This window comes from Megachile rotundata, chromosome 7 (assembly GCF_050947335.1).
Source record: "Megachile rotundata isolate GNS110a chromosome 7, iyMegRotu1, whole genome shotgun sequence".
Taxonomy (NCBI): domain Eukaryota; kingdom Metazoa; phylum Arthropoda; class Insecta; order Hymenoptera; family Megachilidae; genus Megachile; species Megachile rotundata.
The window spans coordinates 6293682-6316539 of record NC_134989.1 but is presented as its reverse complement, the minus strand read 5'-3'; the positions used below and the strand labels follow the sequence as shown (position 1 = coordinate 6316539).

Genomic DNA, 22858 nt, shown 5'->3' with positions numbered 1-22858 from the left:
CCAAAACTCCAAAATACCAAAATTCCAAAATTCCATAACTCCAAAACTCCAAAATACTAAAATTCCAAAATTTCCAAATTTCACGCATATATGTATATAAAATATAAATCATCATCTTCCAATACCAACTAATTTAAAATCACTACAGATGCTTAAAATACATGATTTAATTTAGCAAAGAATTCAAAATGCTACATATCTTATCAGAACTTAGCACGTTCAAAACATGATACTCTTAAATATCATTAAACGAAGTAAATATTTTCCTTTTTTAATCTTTTTCTGATTATGTACTAAACATTCAATAAATTCCTTAGATCATTAAACATGTTATAGAAAAATACAGAAATTAGGAATTTAAAAACTAACGTCTTTAAAGATGAAAGAATTTTTGAAAATTTTAAGGTTTGGAAATTTTTAAATTTGGGGATTGGATAATTTAAAAGTTTGAAAATTTAATGATTTGTATTTAAAATCTTAGAAATTTAAAAATTTCGCAGTTGGAGAATTTGGGGATTTGAAAATTTAGAAATTTAAATGTTGAACATGTTATGATTTGAAAATTTGAGAATTTTGTATTTAATAACTGGAAGTTTAATAACTTAAAAATTTGGAAATTTGAATATTTGAATATTTGAAAATTTGGGAATTTGGGAATTTGGTAACTTGGTAATTTGAGAATTTGAGAATTTGGGAATTTGGGAATTTGGGAATTTGGGAATTTGGGAGCTTATGAACTTGGTAATCTAGTAATTTGGGAATTTGGAAAGTTGGAAATTTGAAAATTTGAGAATTTGGAAATTGGAAAACTTGATAATTTAAAAGTTTGAAAATTTTCCAATTTGAAGATTTGAAAATTTAAAAATTGAATGATTGAAAAATTTTAAAATTGAATGATTAGAAAATTGGAAAATTTTGTATTCGATAAATTCGATTGTGGAATTTAAATAGTTACTAATTTGCAAATTTGATAATTTAAGAACTTGAGTATATAAAAATTTAGGTTCAGAAATTCGAAAATCCCCTAATTAACATATTTGCAAATTCTGCATCTAACATCTGTGCAATTCGTAGATTTACTCGAGACTGAAATAATTTGCAAGTTAACAATTTAAAAATCCACTTTCCAAATTAAAAAATTTGAAACTCCAAAAATATATAAATTTGCACATTTAAAAACACGAAAACATTAAATCTAAAAATTGAAACTCAATACGGAACAAAGATATTATATGAAAAATATATTTCATGAATTATTATCAGACTAGTAAAATTTAATTTCACGATCGCATCCTTTTGAAAGCAGCGAATCAACCTTTCTGTATGAACAAGTTCCTGGTACCCACAATACAACGCTATAAGAGATTATTGAATGTGTACATTTAATCCGAGGACAGTGTACGAACTCGTAAACACAGGTACGTGTGCGGAAAGAGTTGTTTACGCACACTCACACAGCCGCACGCTTAAATGATAGATGCGACCATGCAAGAAACGGAAACGTACTGTCTTACAATAATGAGTCTCAAATGCGGGAACTTCCTTCCGTGCGCAACAAATAAAACTTAAGTTATCGCGACATTTTAAAAGCGTTAGAGATTTTCATTTAGGATTAAATATCGTTCTCTGTTTTTCTCCCAGCATTTCTTATTTCAGCGAGAAAAACGTTCGTGCAAAATCGACGGCAAATCTTTCGAATCGTAGAGAATGCGAGAAGTTCCGCGCCATATTTTTCATGGTTTTATAAATGTGTTATACTTTGTTTTAGGGGAATAACGAGCGAAGCTAACGGTGATTCACATTTACCATCCATTACATTTCATATTCAGAATTGCATATTTCAAGAGAAACATATTCCTATGCCACATATTAGTTCTTATCGCGCACTATATTATTGTTATTGCTATGATTATTTTACGATTTGTATTATTATTATTATTAATATTATTAATATTTTATTGCTACTGTTTAATATCACGTTAGTACAATTCTTGTCATTTAGAGTCGTTCGATGTACCGTACAAACTCTTTAACGGTACAGATTCATGACATTATTTATCGTGAATAATGCAAGGGAAGTGAACGAAAATAGTGTTTGTAATAGAACATTTATGCTTTCTATTTGTTATTAAGATCGTCGTTCAATGATTAACGGAAAGCGAAAATGTGTCCGCTAAGTTGGCGGAAGATAACCACGTGTTAACTTAGTGGACGCCATATTTTCAATGGATCGTAACGAATGTCGATCGATATCCGTTGTTACTATTATAAATTCTATTTCGTTCAAGCCTGATGAATTACAGAATTTTACTAGCGTACGTACGTTTATCGACGCAGGGCCGAATTAAATATTAAGATTAGGGTTAACCATTAAGGTTGAGGTTAACCATTAATTGAGGTTTTTGTTGTGAATTGTGTGTTTGAAAATTCCACAATTTAAGTCATGTGTAAAACTTATGTTTTATGGTTCTAAACTTACAAAGTACATTTCCAAAAATTCCACAAGTTCCAAGTTTAAAATAATAAAATGCTCAAGTCCGAAAAATTCCCAAATCCAAAGTTTTTAAAATAGTAAAGTCCTAAAATTACCAAGTTTCAAGATTCGAAAATTCCACGATCCAAATGTAGCCACATTTGCAAAATAGTAGAGCCCTCAAGTTCTAAAATTACAAAGTTTAAAAACTTTTAATTTTATAGTCCCAAATATCCAAAATGGCAGAGTTCGAAAGTCATAAATTTCCAAAAGAGTGAAATCCTAAAGTCTTAAATCTTCAATATAACATTTCCTTAAGTCCCAAAAGTACTAGCCCCACAATTAAAAAATTCCAAAGTTCTAAAATCCCAAAATTAAAAAATTCTAAGATCCTAAAATGCCAAATTTACAAAATAGTAAAGTTCTATAGTTCCAACATTGCCATGTCCCAAAATTTGACTAATCCACAGTCTTAAAAATCCAAATTGCTATAATAGCAAAATTCTAAAGCCCCAAATTTACCAAGTCCCAAAATTTCAAAATTCCGAAATGCAAAAATTCGAAATTTCCAAAATATTGAAGTCCTAAAACCCCAAATTTACCAAGTCTCAAAATTTCAAAATTCCACTGTCCAGAAATGCCAAATTTCCAAAATAGCAACGTCCTAAAACCCCAAATTTATCAAATTCCAAAATTCCAAAATTCCAAGATCCCAAAGTGCCAAAGTTGCAAAATAGCAAAATTCTAAAATCCCAAATTTACCAAGTCCCAAAGTCTAATAATTCTACAGTTCTAAAACCCAGTTTTTCAAAATAGCAAAATCCTAAAGTCCCAACTCTTCATATTAACATCTCCTATGTTCCAAAGTTCCCAATTCCCAAAATTTGTAAATTAAAAATTTGTGAATTTTAAACTGTACATTAGAAAATTTTGAGGTCTCAAACTCGTGTATAGTTTGCAATAGTCTGGGGACCCTAGAAGCTTTAATTCGGCCCTGCACCAGCGGGAAAAGTTGCGAATACAGGAATAAGCGAAATACGTGTTGATCGAAATTTATATGTATGTACACGTACGTATTCAAAGAACTTAGGCGAGAAACTGTCCCTCGAACGGCCACTACTCATTTAATATTTTAAGAAATACATATATAAAGTACACGCATATACATTTTCCGACATATTGTAAACGGTATGGAAGCGAAATTTTAAACAGATTCGTTCGCTAATGTTACTAAAGGTACTTAATTTCTGAAAGTAACAGGGTGCACTGTTTTTTTTTATCGTACGTATGTATTGATCTTTTAACATTTACACTTGCTTCGAAGAATTGTATTTAAAAATGATGTTTAGATTAATTTTTCAACGGATAGTTTTAGAACCCACAAAAACGACTGAACGAAAATTGAATACAGTTACAAGAAAAGATGAAAATGGAAAAAAATGATACGAAGAAAGAAAGAAATGTGACTCTTGTTAATGTTAATTTTATGCTAAAGTCTAGAATCTAGACGATTATACGAATACAAACCTCATTAATGACAGTGAAAACATGGATAACTTTATTTTAAAGATTGTATAGAGCATTTTCAGTATACATGTGTACGTATACATTTGTGTACAAAACGGAAATATATGCCTCCTAAATAAAATGAGCTGGCCTCTGCAAGCCCTGTTTTACGTAAGGACACGTGTTCTCATTTTTAAACCTTTCTCAAATTCAATATTTTCTTATTATTTAATAACATTAACGTCATCTTTAAACTACTTCAAACTGCACAAAAACAATTATTGTTCATAACAGAGAAGAATAAAGATATCAATATTAAATTGAACAATAAAATGATTTGTTTATTACATTATATCTATACACATTCGTATATTCAAAACGTAATACATTTTATAATCCAACACAAAAATCAGATCTTTGATTCAACTTTGGCTTATTTTAGAAACTAATAATTATTGCTATAGTATATATAAAAGTATAAAAAGTACAGTTGTGATTTCGCAAAATACTGCTAAAAGTACTGCGTAACATCGTGAAACTTGAAAACGAACATCCCTTGCATAAGAGTAGTTTTCAAAAATCGATGGCTAAAACGTTTACATTCTGTAATGGCATTTCGCTACGGTTGAATTTTAATTTCCGGCTGACTAATTTGCGGTTTTGCCTGCGTCGTTTTCACGTTACTTGCGTATCCAGAAAGCAGCTCTGGGATTCCGCCGAATCCAATTTCAAAGCAATCGAAATGCAGTACGTAGTTGACCCGTGGTGCCACCAGGTCGACGCACATGTGCACTTTATATCCAACGACCTCGATATCGTAGACGCGAACGCAGACTTTTCCGACTGGTACATAAGGAATCACTATGCAAATTGGTGGTGGATTTCTCACTGTAATAAATTGAAATCGCTGATAAAATCGATAGCAAATTCTTTGGTCAATTTCACTGAGGGAAAATTTACTTTCAATTTTTATTTGAAGAATATTGAGAAACAAATAAGTATTATGCTAAATAGAAATTAAGATGAAAGAGTTACCTGAAATAGTCTGTAAATTTCACTGAAGGAAAATTATTTAACTTTCAATTTTTATTTTAAGAATATTAAAAAACATTATGTTAAATAGAAATGATTACCTGAAATAGTCTGTGAAAAAAGTTCTTTCCCGTCTAGAGTCAGTAGTATTTTAATACCAAGGTCTTGTGGTAGGTAGGTAACTGCAACGCACGTTTTCCCATTAACGATCTTCGGTATGTCCAAAGTTGCGCAGCAATTGCAGGTTAGATTTTTGCAGTAACAAGGAGCATTATGGGGACATATGGTAGATTCTGCGGCGTTCAACTTGTCTTTTAATCCGGTTTTCCAATTGTAGTAAACGGAGTTCAACCAATTTTCATCTGTCAACAAAACGAATATACATTAATGGTATAGTCACATTTGACATTACCGATCTTAAAGTAGTTAATTTTTTTTGTATGTAAAAAATATTCATTTTCCAAACTTTTAAACAATTCTTTTTCATTTTATTACGAACCTTTTTCACCATAACTCACAGCATTATAGATGTTCTGTACAACGAACAGCAGTAGGAAAACGCTGAGAAGTTTGATGGACATAGTTGCACGAAGAAATCGGAAGTTAATTCTTTTGAAATCTAGAAGTGTAATCGAACAGCTGAAAAGAAGATAGTCTGATTGATTGCAACCGATACAGTCGCAGAATAGGAGATTTAAGGTTAGAATAGGAGTCATGTATTCTTTCTACCTGCAAACAGTAACCGTTCGTTGTTGATTTTATCGTTTGGGCCTCGACTGCTATGGTCATTGGCCCAACCGTTCGTTCATTAAAATCAATCGGAGCTTTTAGCTTATTTTATCCTTGCATCTAGGAATAATAGGGCACTGAAGTATCGTCATGTAACAACGATATCTATTTGATACCTTTAATTATAGTTTCAATTAAGCATAAATAAATTTCTGCCTTAAATAATATTAAACTCTTGGTAATTACTTATTAACATTGTAAAATTTCAAATGTTCCTACTATTCTTAATTAATATTCAACACACATTATCACAGTAACAACTACAACTAATTTTTTTATTAAAAAAAATGACTAATTATAATTAATTATTACTTTCATTACTATAATGAAAGTAAATATTTATTACTTTAGAAAATTAAAGTAACGTGTAAAAGAATATTATCTTGCTTAATCGTTACTGTACTATGTACAATTACATGAAGAATATTGTTTAACAAAAATATGGGTTTCTTTGTTTCAAAATGTTTGAACCGCGAAATTGCATTTGTGGATAAAATGAACTGCTACAGAACTGAATTTGTAAACAATTAAACAAACGATTAATTAACATCTTTATCCGCCGTAAATTAAGTTTTTCATTTTCAGCTAATTTAATGGAAAATTCAGAAAAAGTGTAGATACTAATCGCACAATATCCATGTAAACAAAGATCGTAAACCTACCCCTTCTGACTTTATGTAGATGTACTTCGACGTGCTGTCAAATATATTCAAAACTAATCGTAGACGTGCACAGTAAACTATGAAAAATTGTTTCGAGTTCAATCACATCTCGTTCAACGGCTACAATGAACATTGTTTATAGAAACCCACTCTCTAAATAGAAACTATAAGGCATAAGGACAATGCAGATCACGTGTACGAGTTCACATTTGATCTGCACACCTTAATTGTGATTGGTTCGACTACGCTTGGCGATAAAGAGCAACGCGCATGCACGTTTGCAATATCGTAATATGAAACACATTTTTATATATAGGATGTACCTGATATTAACAGTGAACATTGGTATATTTTATGGGGATAATGAAAAACTAAAGTACTTTATAGTATAAAAGCAATAAGATACATAACAGAGATTTAAATGAAATTTCCGTAGGAAAACATTGTTAAATATTGAATATATGTTAAATATATTTTTCGTGCAAATAATTTTTTATTTATTTAATTTCATGCATATTATGGTGAACTCAAACAATAAAATCAGTGTTAATTGAACTTTTACGGAAATTGAATTAGTGGCGCCATCTCTCCGGCAAACAGGGTGAACTACACACTTTTGAAACAGCAGCTTCATTAGTTCATACACACTATCGATAGATGACGCCATGTGTATCTTCTCTCGTTTCAATTCGGTTAATATAGTTTTTATTATACAGATTTTTATTATACAGATTTTATTATTATTAACAGATTTTATTATAAATTTTGTATATCTAGATCAGTGTTATGTTTATAATTACATCATTATTTATTATGTTATAAAATGTAATTCGGCGAATGAGCTCATTTCAAGGCTTTAATAATTACATGCATACATAATATAGTTGACTTTATTAATTTATTTGATTATAATATGAATCAAATTACGTTGTAGTGCAAGGCCAATTATCTTTGAATTGTTTTGACTTTACCAAATTATTATCAATTTTTTAAAATAGTTAGACGAATCCTAATTAGCCTGAGGATTTCGGTCTTATATGTTGCCAACTAGCGGTAGAAAATAGGAACTAATTAAACTGCAATTTCGAAAGTGTGTAGTTCACCCTGTTCGACGGAGAGATGGCACCACTTATTCCATTTTTGTAAAAATTCAATTAAAATTGATTTTATTGGCTTAATTAACTTTAACATGCATACAAAATTCTACAATTCATGCCAGAATGAAACTATAAAAATACTTTTAAGTTTTTATATGAATTACTTTAAAATAAACCGTTATATTCTACAATGTAAACCTTTTTATAACGCAATGAATAAAATTTTTAACATTTTGATATTTTCTTAAATCTTCTTTCTAAAATATACAATAAAACAGCTTTTTTTAAAATAAGCATTGTGTATATTTGATTATTTATCGATTTCGAAAATGGCTTCAATTAGCATAATGTAATAAGATTAAGTACCCCCTAAAGATTGAAAGCGATCTCCTGCGGTTATGGAAGTCATGCTGTATATTAATATAAATAAATTCCGTACCAGTTTAAGAAGTAGCTTTTAAGTATTGAATATTTTATTACTGCAAATAATACAATTATTTTCTACAAAAATAACAACTGTCATAGCATCACTTGAAATAAAACAAATTCTGAAACAGATGAGGTATAAGAAAAACATATAAAAGATATATGCTTATTGGACTTTACAAGTGTCTATTTATACAATAATAATTTATAACACATGGCAGTGTAAATTATCTTTATAACACACGGCAGTGTAAATTATCTTTTGCATTTTATATTACTGAATTTATTATATTTTTTAAGTTTTGTTGTTCGTCTTTGTACTTTGATATCTCCATTAAAATTATCAATTAAACCTATTATTATACTTCTATAAATAATTATAACCTGTTTAAATTATTATATATCTCGGCAAGATATTTCATCAGTAGTATGCACAATGTAAAGTAATATTATACTTTAAAGCAATATTTAAATCCCTGATCAATTATTACAATATCACATTCTTTATTAGTGTTATTACGTTTGTTGTTTGAAACCGCCTGAACAAATAAGTTTATAACAATTGGATTAAACACAGTATAATTTAATCACTCATTTAAAAATATTATTTACTAGATTCATTCAGCGGTCAACGTAAATTCATGTTACATCAACTAATAAACAGTTAATTAAATGATAAATACTCTGCTTTCAAATGGAAAGAATCATTTGTTAAAATAATATTAGTTCTCAATAAACCTAGAACACACGAACTCTAAATAAAAATATTTAAATATTAACTTTATCTAACTTATAACACTCTATTCATACTTAAATATTATCAAAAACAGTAATCCCTTAACTTTCTCTGTTTTAAATAAAACAGAACAATGTTTTCAGTAGATATAGCAACTGATATTCTGATAAAATTAAAAATCAAATACTGGTTTCCTGTGATTTACTTTAAGAATCTTCAAATTGACCTTCTTCGAAGTTCTTCGACCAAACTAAAGTTCCGTCATTTAACATTTTCCTAACCCGGGATATTATTCGTGGCTGATGGGATTCAGCCGGACAATATAGAAGCTGTGATGGTCGATAAAACGTAAACGGTGAATACGTTTGCTTTCTTGGTTCTCTATTTTCTGAAAACAAAATATAGCATGCTATACCAGGAGATGATGTTAAAATAAATAGAACATCATCATTTGGATACAAAATCAGATTAAATGACTTGCAAAATAAATTTAAAACGAAATGTAAAGGATACAAGAAGAAAATGATTCATGTCCAGTGTTATTCCTTCACCTATTTTAGTTTAATCTTAAATGTGTTAAATTCTTACCATGAGGATCAAATTCATCAGCCGAATCTTCCGAAGTGTCCCAGTGTTCATTTGCGAACTGATTAGATGTGTTTTCAGGTCTGCAAAAAATAATTAGAATGTTAAATAATACATACATCTTTTATTCTAATTTAAAAATCTCAAACAGATGAAGTGCAATGATGAATCAATTCCAAGTGTACTTTGGGTGTTTCATGTGGTGAAAATGAAACGTAATTTATTGTTTAAAGATTTTCAAAGAAAAACATAATATTATATCATGTTTTCTTTTGCAACATCGATTATCAATCCTCATCTTTAAAGTCAAATCAAAGTTGAACAATCATTCCACTTGATCATTATGTAAAATGTAAAACATAATGACAAATATTAATGATTACAGTTTTTTAACTTACGGCAAACCAAAATTATAACAATGTTCGGATGAACTATCTGTGGTCGTGCTTGATGAAACTGATCCACTGTTGTTGTCTGACCATGGTTCCAATAAGTATGACTTACATCCATTGTATGTTCTACCCTCTTCTGGCCAATGTTCTCTCAAATCATTTCGCATATTTTCATAAGAAGTATTCCTATTGAGCTATTGATTTGATCTATTAATATAAAAATCCGTGATAATCTTTCGAAAATAAACAAAGGCAACCGTCGAATTGTACGGAAGATTAAAATCTAGCCGTCACATACGGTTAATTTGCCTTCAGCCATGAGGCTTCCTTTTATATCCTTACCGATAAATTGTCAGTTGAAAAGTAGTTTTGCTCAAGATCCACTCCTACTAAATTTGCTAGACTCTTGATCTTTTCTGGTACTATTTCAAATTCATTATCGAATAGGTCTAAATAATGTAAGTTACTTAAAGCTTCTATACTCTCTGGTAATTTGTATAAATGATTACAGCTCACGTTTAATTCTTTTAGTGATATTAATTCTCCAATGTTCTCAGGGAGAGTTGTTAGCTGATTTCTATGTATTATTAGACTATTCAAATTTTTCAATGTACATATTGCATCGGGTAAGCAAAATAGGTCATTACAGCTCAAGTCTATCATAGACAAATTAACACACTTGCCAATATTATCAGGCACTGTTGAGATTCCTGTGTTGCAGGCATTAAGTTTCTTCAGGCTAGATGGTTTTTTCAACTTTTCAATTGGTACAGACCAAAACTGATTCTTAGAAAGAAATTTGGTATTTCCAATTAACAGCTCTTCAAGACTTGTCATTTCTGTGATTATATTTTCTACTATTGAATTAAAGAGCTGGCAATTCTTTATGTATAATTTCCTTACATATGATTCTGTTAGGTTTTCTGGTAAATTGAATTCTTTAAATTTCGTATTGTTCAGTGATACTGTTTCAAGCTTGTTATATTTTGAACTCAATATCCAGTTTGGAAACAAGGGGCAAATACCGTTGTTTTCTGCATAAAATGTGTTCAAGTTCCTGCTCTTGGGAAACACGTTCAAGTATGCATTAAAATTTAGTGAAAAATGAAATATTTGTAAATTTTCTATTCCATCAGCAATGCAACTTGGGATTCTTTTAAAGTTATTACGATTAAGAAATAAATTTCTTAATTCACATAAGTTTGCATAAGAACTTGGTAAGTTATTTAATAAATTAAAACTCAGATCCAACTCTTTCAACTTTGATAAATTTTCTAAATTACTTGGAACTTCCCTTAGAGAATTGTTATTTGCTTTCAGTGTTTTCAAACTAATTAATTCACACACAACATTCGGAAGATAAAGAAACTCATTACTCATTAGACTTAGATGCGTCAAATTTTTTAAAATGTTCATAGAATTTGGTAAATCATTTAGTCTGTTATCAGATAAATCAAGGTAAACTAGATTTATTATTGATTCTGTGAAACTACTGAATAAATGTGGCAACTGATTTCTTAACAGTGACTTTTCTACAATTTGCAATTGTCTTGTATCTGAAATTTCTTCAATGGTACCTTTTTCTTTGATTATAGTTAAATTCTTATTCTGCACAATATTGCTTGGATCATTTTTTAATGTCAACCGTAACGTGTTGAATGAGTTTACCAAATTTAATTCTTGACTCATATTCATGGTTAAACAATAAAATCTGATTACAAGATATACATATGAGTATAAATGTCACTACAAAATAAATAAAGCAATATTTATATTTTTATTTCATACATCCGTATGAACGGTTATATTATAAACGACTATGCTACTTTCGGCAAAAGATATTACCAATACTTTTTTAAATTATTTCTAGTATAGAGCACATGTAAATAGAAACAACAAAAATTTAGGTTAGAAACTACTCAAATTCATAACAATAAACACCGACGCATTTCTCCCACAAGTTGCTAAAATTTCTAGATTTTTACTTTGCGACAGTGCTACGATAAAGGCGAAATCACAGTTTATTTCATTTTTACATATGTACATTTGTGGGTCAAGCTAGGGTATTAAAAATTGAAAACGATTATTTTTTATTTATAACAACCAGTGTTTTTATTCTTTTGAATGATTTTACATAAGTTTGTTTCGATGTCCTAGTAGTGTTAGGGACTTTTCCAAGACTAATTAGCTTCCCTAGAATAAGTGGCAGCCTAGAGCAAGAGATTCTCATCACTTGTCATAAATTTTCTGAAATAAATGCTTACCTTTGAAACTAGGTCTGTTTGATTGAGACGCTCCGCGCCTAACCTAACAATGTTGAACGAGCGAGTAATTTCCAGGAGTGTATTTCAGCCCAGAGTGAAATGTTTTCACCCCTTAAACCTGGACGGCTCAAGTTGGTCTCGATATGTCCAAGAATATTTTTTGAACGAAAATATATGTATAAAACTGTATATTTATCCGGAAATAGTGTTTTTAAAATGTATGTGTTGAATATCAAACGGTGGGTGTTTTGCAATATTCCCAATAACATCAAAACAAAAATCACAATAATTAAGGTTTCTAGATAATTATCAGAAGAGAAGTAATTAATTTATAAATATCATTTAAATTAATTTTTAAATATACTTTAAATTAATTTATAAATATGCTTTAAATTAATTGATAAATTTAATTCAAAATATCGAATGAAAACACAATAATTAAGGTTTCTAGATTATTATCAGAAAAATAATTAATTTATAAATATAATTTAAAATAATTGATGAATATAGTTTAAATTAATTGATAAATTTAATTCAGAATATCAAAAAAAAACAATAATTAAGGTTTCAAGATAATTATCAGAAAAATAATTAATCTGTAAGTATAATTTAAAATAGATATAGTTTAAATTAATTTGCAAATATAGTTTAAATTGATTTATAAATATAGTTTAACTTAATTAAAATTTAATTAATTGAATTACGTATAATTCATCTTACATAAAATTCGCAAAGTTTCAAAGTTAATTTTGTAACAACTTTGATTCCTAAAAACAACATCCAATGAATAATTCGTCTGACGAGTCGAACTTTCTTCGAACTTCTCTTTCGGTTGCCTTTTAAAAAAGATTCGGCAAATTACTCATAAACGTCACGTACTTTTTGTGACCGTATAAGTTTCTAACTGGACAATGCGGAACGAGGATGTGCCGCCAACAAATGATTACGTAATTGATGCTTTCGTCCAAATTTTTTTCTCTCGACAAACGTTTAGTTATACATTATACTTAACTACCATATGTTTACTGTGTGTACTTGAAAATTTTATCGCTATAATGGAATCATCACCTTATATGGCACTTTATTTTTGCGGTATACGTTTTTAAAAAATTGGAAAAAAGTGATAGGGGAGCTTCCATTTTGTAAATTTTAACATTATTAGTTTTAACAAGTCGTGTAAGTTAATTTTGAACATTTGACAACTTCCAATTTTGTTGAAACCTGAATTTCTAAATTTCTCCATTTTCAAATATTCAAAGATTCAAGTTTTCAAATTCTGAAATTTTAAAATACTCAAGTTTTCAAATTCTGAAATTTTAAAATACTCAAGTTTCCAAATGAAAAAGTTTCTAAATTTTTTATTATTCAAATTTGTAAATTCTGTCATTTACAAATACTCAAATTTTCAAATTCCGAGATTTACAAGTATTTAAGCTCCCAAAATCTGAAATTTTAAAATACTTACATTTTCAATATTTCCAAAACCCCAAATTACCAAATCCTCAAATTACAAAATCCTTAAATTACCACATTTCCAAATTACCAAATTACCAAATTACCAAATTACCAAATTACCAAATTACCAAATCCCCAAATTGCCCAAATTCCCAATTCCCTAAATTGCCCAAATTCCCAATTCCCCAAATTCCAAATTCCTAAATTCCCAATTCCCCAAATTCTAAATTCTTCAAATTCCAAATTCCCCAAATCCCAAGTTACCAAATCCTCAAATTACCAAATCCCCAAGTTACCAAATCTCTAAATTACCAAATCCCCAAATTACCAAATCCCCAAATTATCAAATCCCCAAATTACCAAATCCTCAAATTACCAAATCCCCAAATCTCCAAATTCCCAATTCCCCAAATTCCAAATTCCCAAATTCCAAATTCCCCAAATTCCAAATTCCCCAAATTCTAAATTCTTCAAATTCCAAATTCCCCAAATCCCAAGTCACCAAATCCTCAAATTACCAAATCCTCAAGTTACCAAATCTCTAAATTACCAAATCCTCAAATTACCAAATCCCCAAATCCCCAAATTCCAAATTCCCCAAATTCTAAATTCCCCAAATTCTAAATTCTTCAAATTCCAAATTCCCCAAATCCCAAGTCACCAAATCCTCAAATTACCAAATCCCCAAGTTACCAAATCTCTAAATTACCAAATCCTCAAATTACCAAATCCCCAAATCCCCAAATTCCAAATTCCCCAAATTCTAAATTCCTCAAATTCCAAATTCCCCAAATCCCCAAATCTCCAAATCCACAAATCCCCAAATCCCCAAATCCCCAAATCTCCAAATCCCCAAATTCCCAAATTACCAAATCCCCAAATCCGAAATTTTTAATCCTCAAATTCCCGAACTCCGAATCTGCAAATCCCCAAATCTGAAATTTTTAATCCTCAAATTCCCGAACTCCGAATCTTCAAATCCCCAAACGTCCAACCTCAAAAAACATTGAAATCTCCACACTTCTAAATTCCTAAATATTTAGTAACAATTCGAATACAAAACCCACCCCTAACCTAAACCAACATTACTACATCGCAAATCGAAGCGTTTCGATTTCGAAGCGAATCGATTCAAAGCATTAGAAATACTGTAGAGTACACTCCAAAAACTAATATTGAATGACGTATGCACAATACAGGAAGCAGTTAGAACAGTGACCCTGACGACATATTCCAAGGTCACATTCCTATTTCTTACAAGTACGCACATTTCAACGATATTTAAACAAGCTTCCCTCTTTTTTAACGTAGTCAAATTAGTTTTTGAAAAATACATTTGTAAACATAGATTCCTAAAATTAATTTCACCAAGTGATACAATTGAAATTATTAATGCACATGTTACATTTCACATACGTAACAACGTTTAATACTCGAATGGCATGAACAATTTCAGGTATAATAAATTGCGCATAACATTTACATGCAATGATGCAGCTAGCTTTAATTAAAATAAGCAACGTGCTGTGCACATTATTATAGCACAGAGAAGGCCGGTCGTTTTGTGAGCGTCGCGTTATGTGAATCGATAATGAATTATATATTTCACTTTTCTTTGACCAACAATAAATTGATCTAATGACACATATCGGAGCATATTGTTGAATGTGTCAGATGTCTTTTATTAATCGTCGAACAGATTTTTATGTGTCTTCCGCATTACGTATTTTAAATTATTCATTACAAATCAACACGTGCATGGTTAATTCATTTTGTTGATTGATTACAATGTTGAAATATTCTAATATTAATTTTGTTGTTATTTATTAAGGTTAGGTTAGGTTAGATTATTGTTTTGTGATTTTAGCGCAAGATACAATTTTAAACAGTTTTTAGATTAAATTCATAAATTTCCAAGTTGCTGAATTTAACAAGTTAGATCCAATTTCTCAAATCCGTAAATTCTTAAATTTTCAAATTAATAATTATCAAGTTTCCAAATTTCTTAATTTGTAAAATTCCCAATCTCTGAATTTCCAAATTATCAGATATCCAAATCTCTAAGTCGTCCTTTCTAAATTTTCGATCTCTAAGTTCCCAGTTTTCAATTTCTAAGTTTTCAGTTTTCAGAAGATCTAAATCTCCAACATTCACATTTCTGAAGTAAATTGATTATTAGTAAAAGTTACAAAGTGACAAAAAACACTTTGTAAGTTTTAGGGGTGGAAATTATTTCCTCAACTACTAAGACTGTGAACTGTTGACATTTTCTGAAAAAAGTATTGAGGACAAAAATAATAGGAATAAAGAGGATAAAAATAGTAGAATTTTGAGTACCTTGATAATGACTTTGAAGTTGACCTTAAAGTCAATTTTCAAGATCGATTAACACTATAATGCAACTTTTACTCTGAAAATAATTAGTCAACTCTGACATTTAATTTTAAAAATTCCATCATAACATACGTAACTAAAATCAATACACTGAGATGATTCTATTGCAAGTTTAGTATTGCCACACATGTTCATAACACGTTCATACTTTATCATACATGCTTGTAATACATTGATACTTTGTCACATATACTTGTAACACATTCATACTTTGTCATACATACTTATAACGCACTTGTACTTTGTCACATATGTTCATAACATATTCATACTTTGTCACATATGTTCATAACATGATCATACTTTGTCATACATTTGTACTTTGTCACATATGCTGTAACACATTCATACTTTGTCATGAATGCTTATAACATATTGTATCCTACATACTTGTAGCACATTGGACCTTTATCACACATGTTTATGATATACACTGCTCAAAAGAAATATGGCATAGAAAAAATTTAGGCAAAAATTGGCCAAATTTGACTGATGATAACTCCGTGAAAAATCATCGCAAAGTTATGCTCTTTTTTTTAAATTAAAGCTTGAGATCTCTACTTTAAGACCCTGTAGTTTGATTTTAGATTTGATGCATCCCTACCACAATAACACCGTAAATGTGAGGTCATGTTTGCAATATTGAAAATTACAAAGTTTGACGAAATGCATGGACTTGCCACATTTTTTTGGGGCGATACTGTTTACAGCAGCATAAATTACAAACCTTTATCTTTAATTTCCAGTATGTGAAAAACCGCTACCATTTTTTTCTGCAAAGATACAGAACTTTAAAGAAACCCTTGCATTTATGGCATATACCGCCGCCATTAGCATTACCCGATGTGCAGGTCGGAGAGGTTGCTGGACAGATTTTGCACATTATATGGCTCTGACAGGAGCCTTTTCTGTGTGTATTTGTGTGTGAGAATCTGTGTGTGTGTATGAATTATCGTCGAGAAGCCTCGTTGAGAATCATTCTCGAATTTTGCAGTCCCAATTCAATTTGATTGCTTCCATATTCTGCAGTAAGTCCAAATTTGAACCCTATAGAAATTTAACAAGACAACCTACCAATCTGTAAGATCTATCGCAAGTCTTAACTGAAATTTGGAATGACATTCCACAGGAAGAAATTAGGGCTTGCATTAACATGAGTAATCGACTGCAAGGGATAATTCAACAACGCGGTGGAAACACGCGTTATTAGAATTCAAACATACAGACACACAGATACTCACACACAAATACACACAAAAAAAGGCTCTTGTCAGAGGCATATAATGCGCAAAATCTGTCCAGCAACCTCTCCGAGGTGCATATCGGGTAATGCTAATGCCGGCGGTATATGCCATAAATGCAAGGGTTTCTTTAAAGTTCTGTATCTTTGCAGAAAAAAATGGTAGCGGTTTTTCACATACTGGAAATTAAAGATAAAGGTTTGTCCTTTATGCTGCTGTAAACAGTATCGCCCCAAAAAAATGTGGCAAGTCCATGCATTTCGTCAAACTTTGTAATTTTCAATATTGCAAACATGACCTCACATTTACGGTGTTATTGTGGTAGGGATGCATCAAATCTAAAATCAAACTACAGGGTCTTAAAGTAGAGATCTCAAGCTTTAATTTAAAAAAAAGAGCATAACTTTGCGATGATTTTTCACGGAGTTATCATCAGTCAAATTTGGCCAATTTTTGCCTAAATTTTTTCTATGCCATATTTCTTTTGAGCAGTGTACTTTATCATACATGCTTGTAGCATATTGGTACTTTGTCACATATAGTAGTAACACATTCATATTTTGTCATACATGCTTATAACATACTTGTACTTTGTCATACATGTTCATAACACGTTCATACTTTGTCATAAATATTTGTAACATATTTATACCTTGTTACACATGCTTGTAAAACATTCATACTTTGCCACATATGCTCTTATTATATTCATACTTTGTCACACATGCTTCTAATAAATGTATTCGTTTCGTCAGTTTCTTACATGTGCCAGTGGTCATAAAAGTGATACAAGACAATATACCAAAAGAATTAATCTATTTACTTATTTGCATTATACAGATTAATTTTACTACGTTACAGGTAAACTTTTGTTCAAATATATGAAAACCAAATTGAACGAAATTTTGCAATTAAACAAAATTTAGTTCACAATATACAAATTTAGAATATTTCAACAATAATTGGCGGAAAGTTTAACATCGAAATTCTTTCAGACTTTTGACTTCCATAATCACCGACACATATTTACTCTTCCGATATTTACTCTACGTTTGAAAAGTTTCATGAATTCTTTCGGAACTATTATTAACCATGTGCTATATTGACGTGCTCCACGTGACACTGGTTGAAGTAAACTTTTATATTCTCGGAACGTTTGAATCTAAGGATAATTGTAATTTGCACATTTAAGGATCGCTAAATGCAAGACAAGCATGACATTTCAACTTTCTTCACCTTAACATTTTAATGAATAGCTCGTTATGTCTGCATCTGTCGAACAAATCGTACAAGGGGTTAATTACCTCCATAGTCTCAGCACATGTACATTTATTAGGTACTCAATTCAGAATGGTAATGTTAGAGTCACCGTTCAAAGGTTTACTATTTTTGAGTATATAAGTGTGTGAAATTTCATTGGAATCGGCGAGTGGCGGTTGGTAGCGTTATTTGTCAGAGTGGGAGAGTCAGGAGCGTATTATTCACCCCTCTTCGTCGCCCTGTTCACGAACACAGGTGACCGCGTCGTTTCATGATCACTCATAAAGCTCGCTTTCGAACGATCGACCAATACAGAGGCCGCGAAACGTTCCCGTGGTGTTGTTCCGCAAATTCTTCCAAATCGCGAAACCGTGCAGACTTTCGAAAATTCGTCACGTTCACGGTGTAATCCTCCGCGTAATTCCCGAAATTCATGTCAAATGTTCAGAACATCTCGTAGAGTTGCCGTGATCGTCGTACGTGGTAAATTCGGAGTGTGACGACCGGGAAGAAATCGTTGGCTCAAATTCGTATTCGCGATAGCAAGCATGAAGTTCGCCGGAGCGTGGGTGGTTTTTTTGTTGATAAAACTTTCGTATGCCGGAAAGTCGGTGGAGATTCTGCCATCGGGTGCGCTCAGCACCCTCGAGGAGGAAGAGATCCTTCGAGTTCTGTCGCACAATAAAAGCTTCTCCACGAACAATTTCACGTTGGTTGAATTAATCGGACACCTGAGGAACTACACGATCGAGCCGAGGAAAGAGACGTGGAGGAACGAGAAATATGAACATACGAATCCGTTTTACGGTGAGTTTTGATGTAATAGAGTTATGTTATCATGTAAGAGACGGGGGTTATTCATGTAGAAGAACGTAGGGATTTTGTTTATGATTTTATTTAAATATTAAAGGTTTTCAAGTTTACATATCTATGTACATATCTACATTATGAACTACACATAAAAAATACTAGATGTTTACTATCTAGCAATGTAACCAAAAAATGGACGAACTTACATGAAAAAGGGGGTGAAAAATATAAATGAAATTATTTAGTATCATTTCATTTTTCAGAAAATTAAATCTGAAAATTTATCATGTTTCTAAAAATAAATTTACGATACAAGCAAGAATATCATTAAAATAAATTAATTATTAAAATCAATAAATTAAAAGTTGCTTTAAAGTATTTCAACAATTAATAAAAATTGAAAAATAAACAATATTTACAAATTTTTAAATTGTAAGACTTGAAGACTTGAAAATTCGAAATTTGTCAAACTTCAAAATTTAAAAATAAAAAACATGAACTTCTAAATTTCATCAAGAGGGTAAATACTTGAATACATCCACCAAACGGGTAGATACTCAAATAAATTCACTGTATGATGAATACTTGAATAACCGTAAATATTCGAATAAATCTATCAGCAAGTATTAGATACTTGAATAAATCCACCAAACAGATAAATGCTTGAATAAACCCATAAAACAGATAAATACTCGAATAGTTCATCAAATAGATAAATACTTTAATAAATTCATCAACGCGATGTATGCTGGAATAAATCCATCATACAAATAAATACTCGAATAAGATCACCAAGTAAATAAGTACTTGAATACTTCCATCAAACAGAGGATTGGCTTGAAAAAATCTATTAAATAAATAAATGGTCGAAGAAATCCACTAAATAGCTAAATACTTGAATTCAGAAAAACAGATAAATACTATAATAAATCCACCATACAGATGAATCCTTAAATTCAGCAAGCAGATAAGTACTTAAATTCAGCAGTGAGATAAATACTTGAATAAATCCACCATACAGATAAATTCTCAAATAAATCCAAAAACAGTTGAATCCTTAAATCCACCAAACAGATAAATCCTTAAATTCATCAAACAGATGAATCCTAAAATTCAACAGTCAAATAAATACTCGAATAAATCCAGCATACAGATAAATACTCAAATAAATCCAAAAACAGATAAATCTAAAATTCAGCAAACACATAAATCCTTAAAATCAGCAAACAGATAAACATTTAAACAAATCCACCCAACAGAATACTAAAATAAGTCCGTAAAACAGGTTTTTTTCTATAAGTTCATGAAAGAGCTTCAATCAAAGCCACCAATGATACAAACCGATATCGAATAACGGAAAAAGGCAAAGCTACTTTCGATATTTCGAAAGATGTGTTACTGATGTTTGATTTTCATTCATGTGCAGTGTCTGCATACCGCGTGCGATTTCGTTAGCCATTGTATTGTGCGCGCATGATGTCAACTAAAGGAAGCAAACGACAACACGAAACTCTTCAAAAGACTGCTACGTTTTATAAATAGAAAGCGTCTATAATGTTCCCTATAGTCGAAAATAACACGATAAAGGAAAATGTTACGAACTTGGACGGAATTACTTACAATACTTTCTCTGTGTTTCAACACGTGCGATATTGTTTCTAAATTTTTACGCGTTGACCTCGGTCCGCGATCAACGTTGCAATGTACGGTTGGGTGCAGCACATTTTTAATCTTTTCACCTTGTATTTCTATTATATTTACATCTGCTACCTACATATTAGATATTTCCTGATGAAAATAAAATGCTGCCTTTCTGTGTTTAAGAATATTTTACCAGTTATAATTTTGAGATGAATATGAAAGATTTTTGTAAATTTGTAAGTTTGCAAATTTGAAATAGAGGTTTCTGATTCAAGGATAATTTATAGAAATAAAAATTTCATTTGTAACCTTGACAATTTCTGAACTTGTCTGCATTTAAAAATCTGAAAATTATGTTATTTCTCAGTACAAAACTAGGAGATAGATAATTTTTTAAAATTCATTTAATTGAAATTTTATAGTGATTCCACTTCTGAGGGGTGTCCCTCTAAGTACGTCACTGAAAACTAATTGTATATTAGTTTTGACAAAAAATATTGATTTCATTCTCTCCTGAGTTTCAAACTGAACACCACAATTTTTGCAGTCATAAAAAGCACATACACACGTGGTTAAAAATAATTTTGCAGTAAACGATTGCACAATTATCGACACCGTGATAACCGCAAACATTCAGTTCAAATTAAAGAACAGTTTTGTCTTTACCGTTTCAGATTACATCATGAGATGTATACATGGTAATTTTATAGTCTTACGATGTGACAACACCATTCTAGGAGTTCATTAATGAAGTAAATTCCACGTGGATGTTAGCATAAATCAAATAATGATTAACCGAAAAGGAAGTAGCTTTTCTAATTTGATACTTTCAAGTGTATCTGGTAGAGAATTGTGACTCTGCAAAAAACAGCTTCATTAATGCTAATGCTTAATACATTGAATTAATCTTTTTGGAGATATGTTTAGATTAATTTAAATATACAGAGTTCGAAATAATGATGCGATTTAGCAGCTAAGATGAATATCTCGAGTTTGATTCTGAACAGAAATAATTATGTGAGATAGAATATGGAAGGAGATTATTTTAAATTTTTTGGAGATATGGTTAGATTAATTTAAATATACAGATTTCGAAATAATGATGCGATTTAGCGGCTAAGATGAATATCTCGAGTTTGATTCTGAACAGAAATAATTATGTGAGATAGAATATGGAAGGAGATTATTTAAAATTTTTTGGAGATATGTTTAGATTAATTTAAATATACAGAGTTCAAAATAATGATGCGATTTAGCGGCTAAGATGAATATCTCGAGTTTGATTCTGAACAGAAATAATTATGTGAGATAGAATATGGAAGTGGATTATTTTAAATGTTTTTATTCGTGCGGGAAGATAATTTGAAGAAATTGATGAACGTAATAATCGCTCATTTATCTTCCAAGTTATTCGTTACCTTGACATTTTCGGGTACAGCGATCAGGAACAAAATTTGGAGGACATATTCAGATGTAGGAATTGTAACCTAACGGGATTGATTCTGTAACTGGTTATGTTATAAAGTTGCGGAGTTTCTGAAGAATTGAAAGATTTGCAAATTTGAAAATTTGTGGATATGCTAGGTCGGTAATTTAGACATTTGAGAATTTCGAATTTGGGTAATTTAGAATTTAAAAATTTGAAGGTTTGAGGTTTTGAGAATGTGGAAATTTGGGAAACTTGGAATTTGATGATTTCGAAATTTGGGAAACTTGGAATTTGAAGATTTGGAAATTTTGGAAACTTGGAATTCGAGGATTTGGAAATTTTGGAAACTTGGAATTTGAGGATTTGGAAATTTTTTAATTCAAATAGTTTAAAGTTTGGGACTTTGGTAATTTGTGTATTTGGGGGACTTAGAGAACTTAAAGAATTTGGAACTTTTAATACTTGGAAATTTAATAACTTAGATATTTAGTGATATTTAGAAATTTTAAGTGATATTTAGAAATTTTAAGATTTGAGACCTTTGGAAGTTTGGAAAACTGATACTTTAGGAATCTGGAAAATTTAGAAAAGTTGAAATTTTTATTATTTGGAAATTTGAAATTTTTTAGCTTTGAAATTTCAGAACTTGCAAATGTAGAAACATAG

General features: G+C 30.5%; 3 protein-coding genes across 6 annotated transcripts in view; 1 reads left to right on the top strand and 2 right to left on the bottom strand.

Annotated features, from left to right (window-relative positions):
- Nucleotides 1-4294: 4294 nt before the first annotated feature.
- On the bottom strand, nucleotides 4295-5624 carry LOC143264855 (uncharacterized). Its single transcript, XM_076533822.1, has 3 exons — nucleotides 5511-5624; nucleotides 5113-5373; nucleotides 4295-4867 (listed from the first exon to the last, which is right to left on the bottom strand). The coding sequence occupies exons 1-3, from the start codon at nucleotides 5590-5592 to the stop codon at nucleotides 4599-4601; spliced, it is 612 nt and encodes a 203-aa protein (XP_076389937.1). The 5' UTR covers nucleotides 5593-5624; the 3' UTR covers nucleotides 4295-4598.
- The window catches only part of LOC100879172 (nose resistant to fluoxetine protein 6), a 34840-nt gene continuing 17555 nt past the window's right edge, over nucleotides 5574-22858 (top strand). Inside the window, exon 1 of one of the 4 annotated variants that reach the window (XM_076533815.1) lies at nucleotides 5574-5710. Coding sequence is in view for 2 of the 4 variants with exons in the window: in XM_003699500.3 (XP_003699548.1) it covers nucleotides 18861-19119 (259 nt within the window). In the remaining 2 variants the exon portion in view is untranslated. Of the gene's footprint in view, nucleotides 5711-12011; nucleotides 12202-17111; nucleotides 19120-22858 lie in introns of those variants that run through there. The other 3 variants (XM_076533813.1, XM_076533814.1, XM_003699500.3) reach the window with 3 other exon arrangements.
- On the bottom strand, nucleotides 7900-11608 carry LOC100879060 (uncharacterized). The gene is made up of 4 exons (XM_003699499.3): nucleotides 10041-11608; nucleotides 9705-9892; nucleotides 9310-9389; nucleotides 7900-9109 (listed from the first exon to the last, which is right to left on the bottom strand). The coding sequence occupies exons 1-4, from the start codon at nucleotides 11391-11393 to the stop codon at nucleotides 8928-8930; spliced, it is 1803 nt and encodes a 600-aa protein (XP_003699547.2). The 5' UTR covers nucleotides 11394-11608; the 3' UTR covers nucleotides 7900-8927.

Coding starts and splice junctions, on each gene's coding strand:
- LOC100879060 (XM_003699499.3), bottom strand. CDS start 11,393: ATGAATATGAGTCAAGAATTAAATTTGGTAAACTCATTCAACACGTTA. Junction 9,893..10,040: donor TTTCAACTGACAATTTATCG/GTAAGGATATAA, acceptor TCAAATCAATAG/CTCAATAGGAATACTTCTTA. Junction 9,390..9,704: donor TGTTATAATTTTGGTTTGCC/GTAAGTTAAAAA, acceptor TATTTTTTGCAG/ACCTGAAAACACATCTAATC.
- LOC143264855 (XM_076533822.1), bottom strand. CDS start 5,592: ATGTCCATCAAACTTCTCAGCGTTTTCCTACTGCTGTTCGTTGTACAG. Junction 5,374..5,510: donor TGTGAGTTATGGTGAAAAAG/GTTCGTAATAAA, acceptor TTTTGTTGACAG/ATGAAAATTGGTTGAACTCC. Junction 4,868..5,112: donor TTTTTCACAGACTATTTCAG/GTAATCATTTCT, acceptor AATTTATTACAG/TGAGAAATCCACCACCAATT.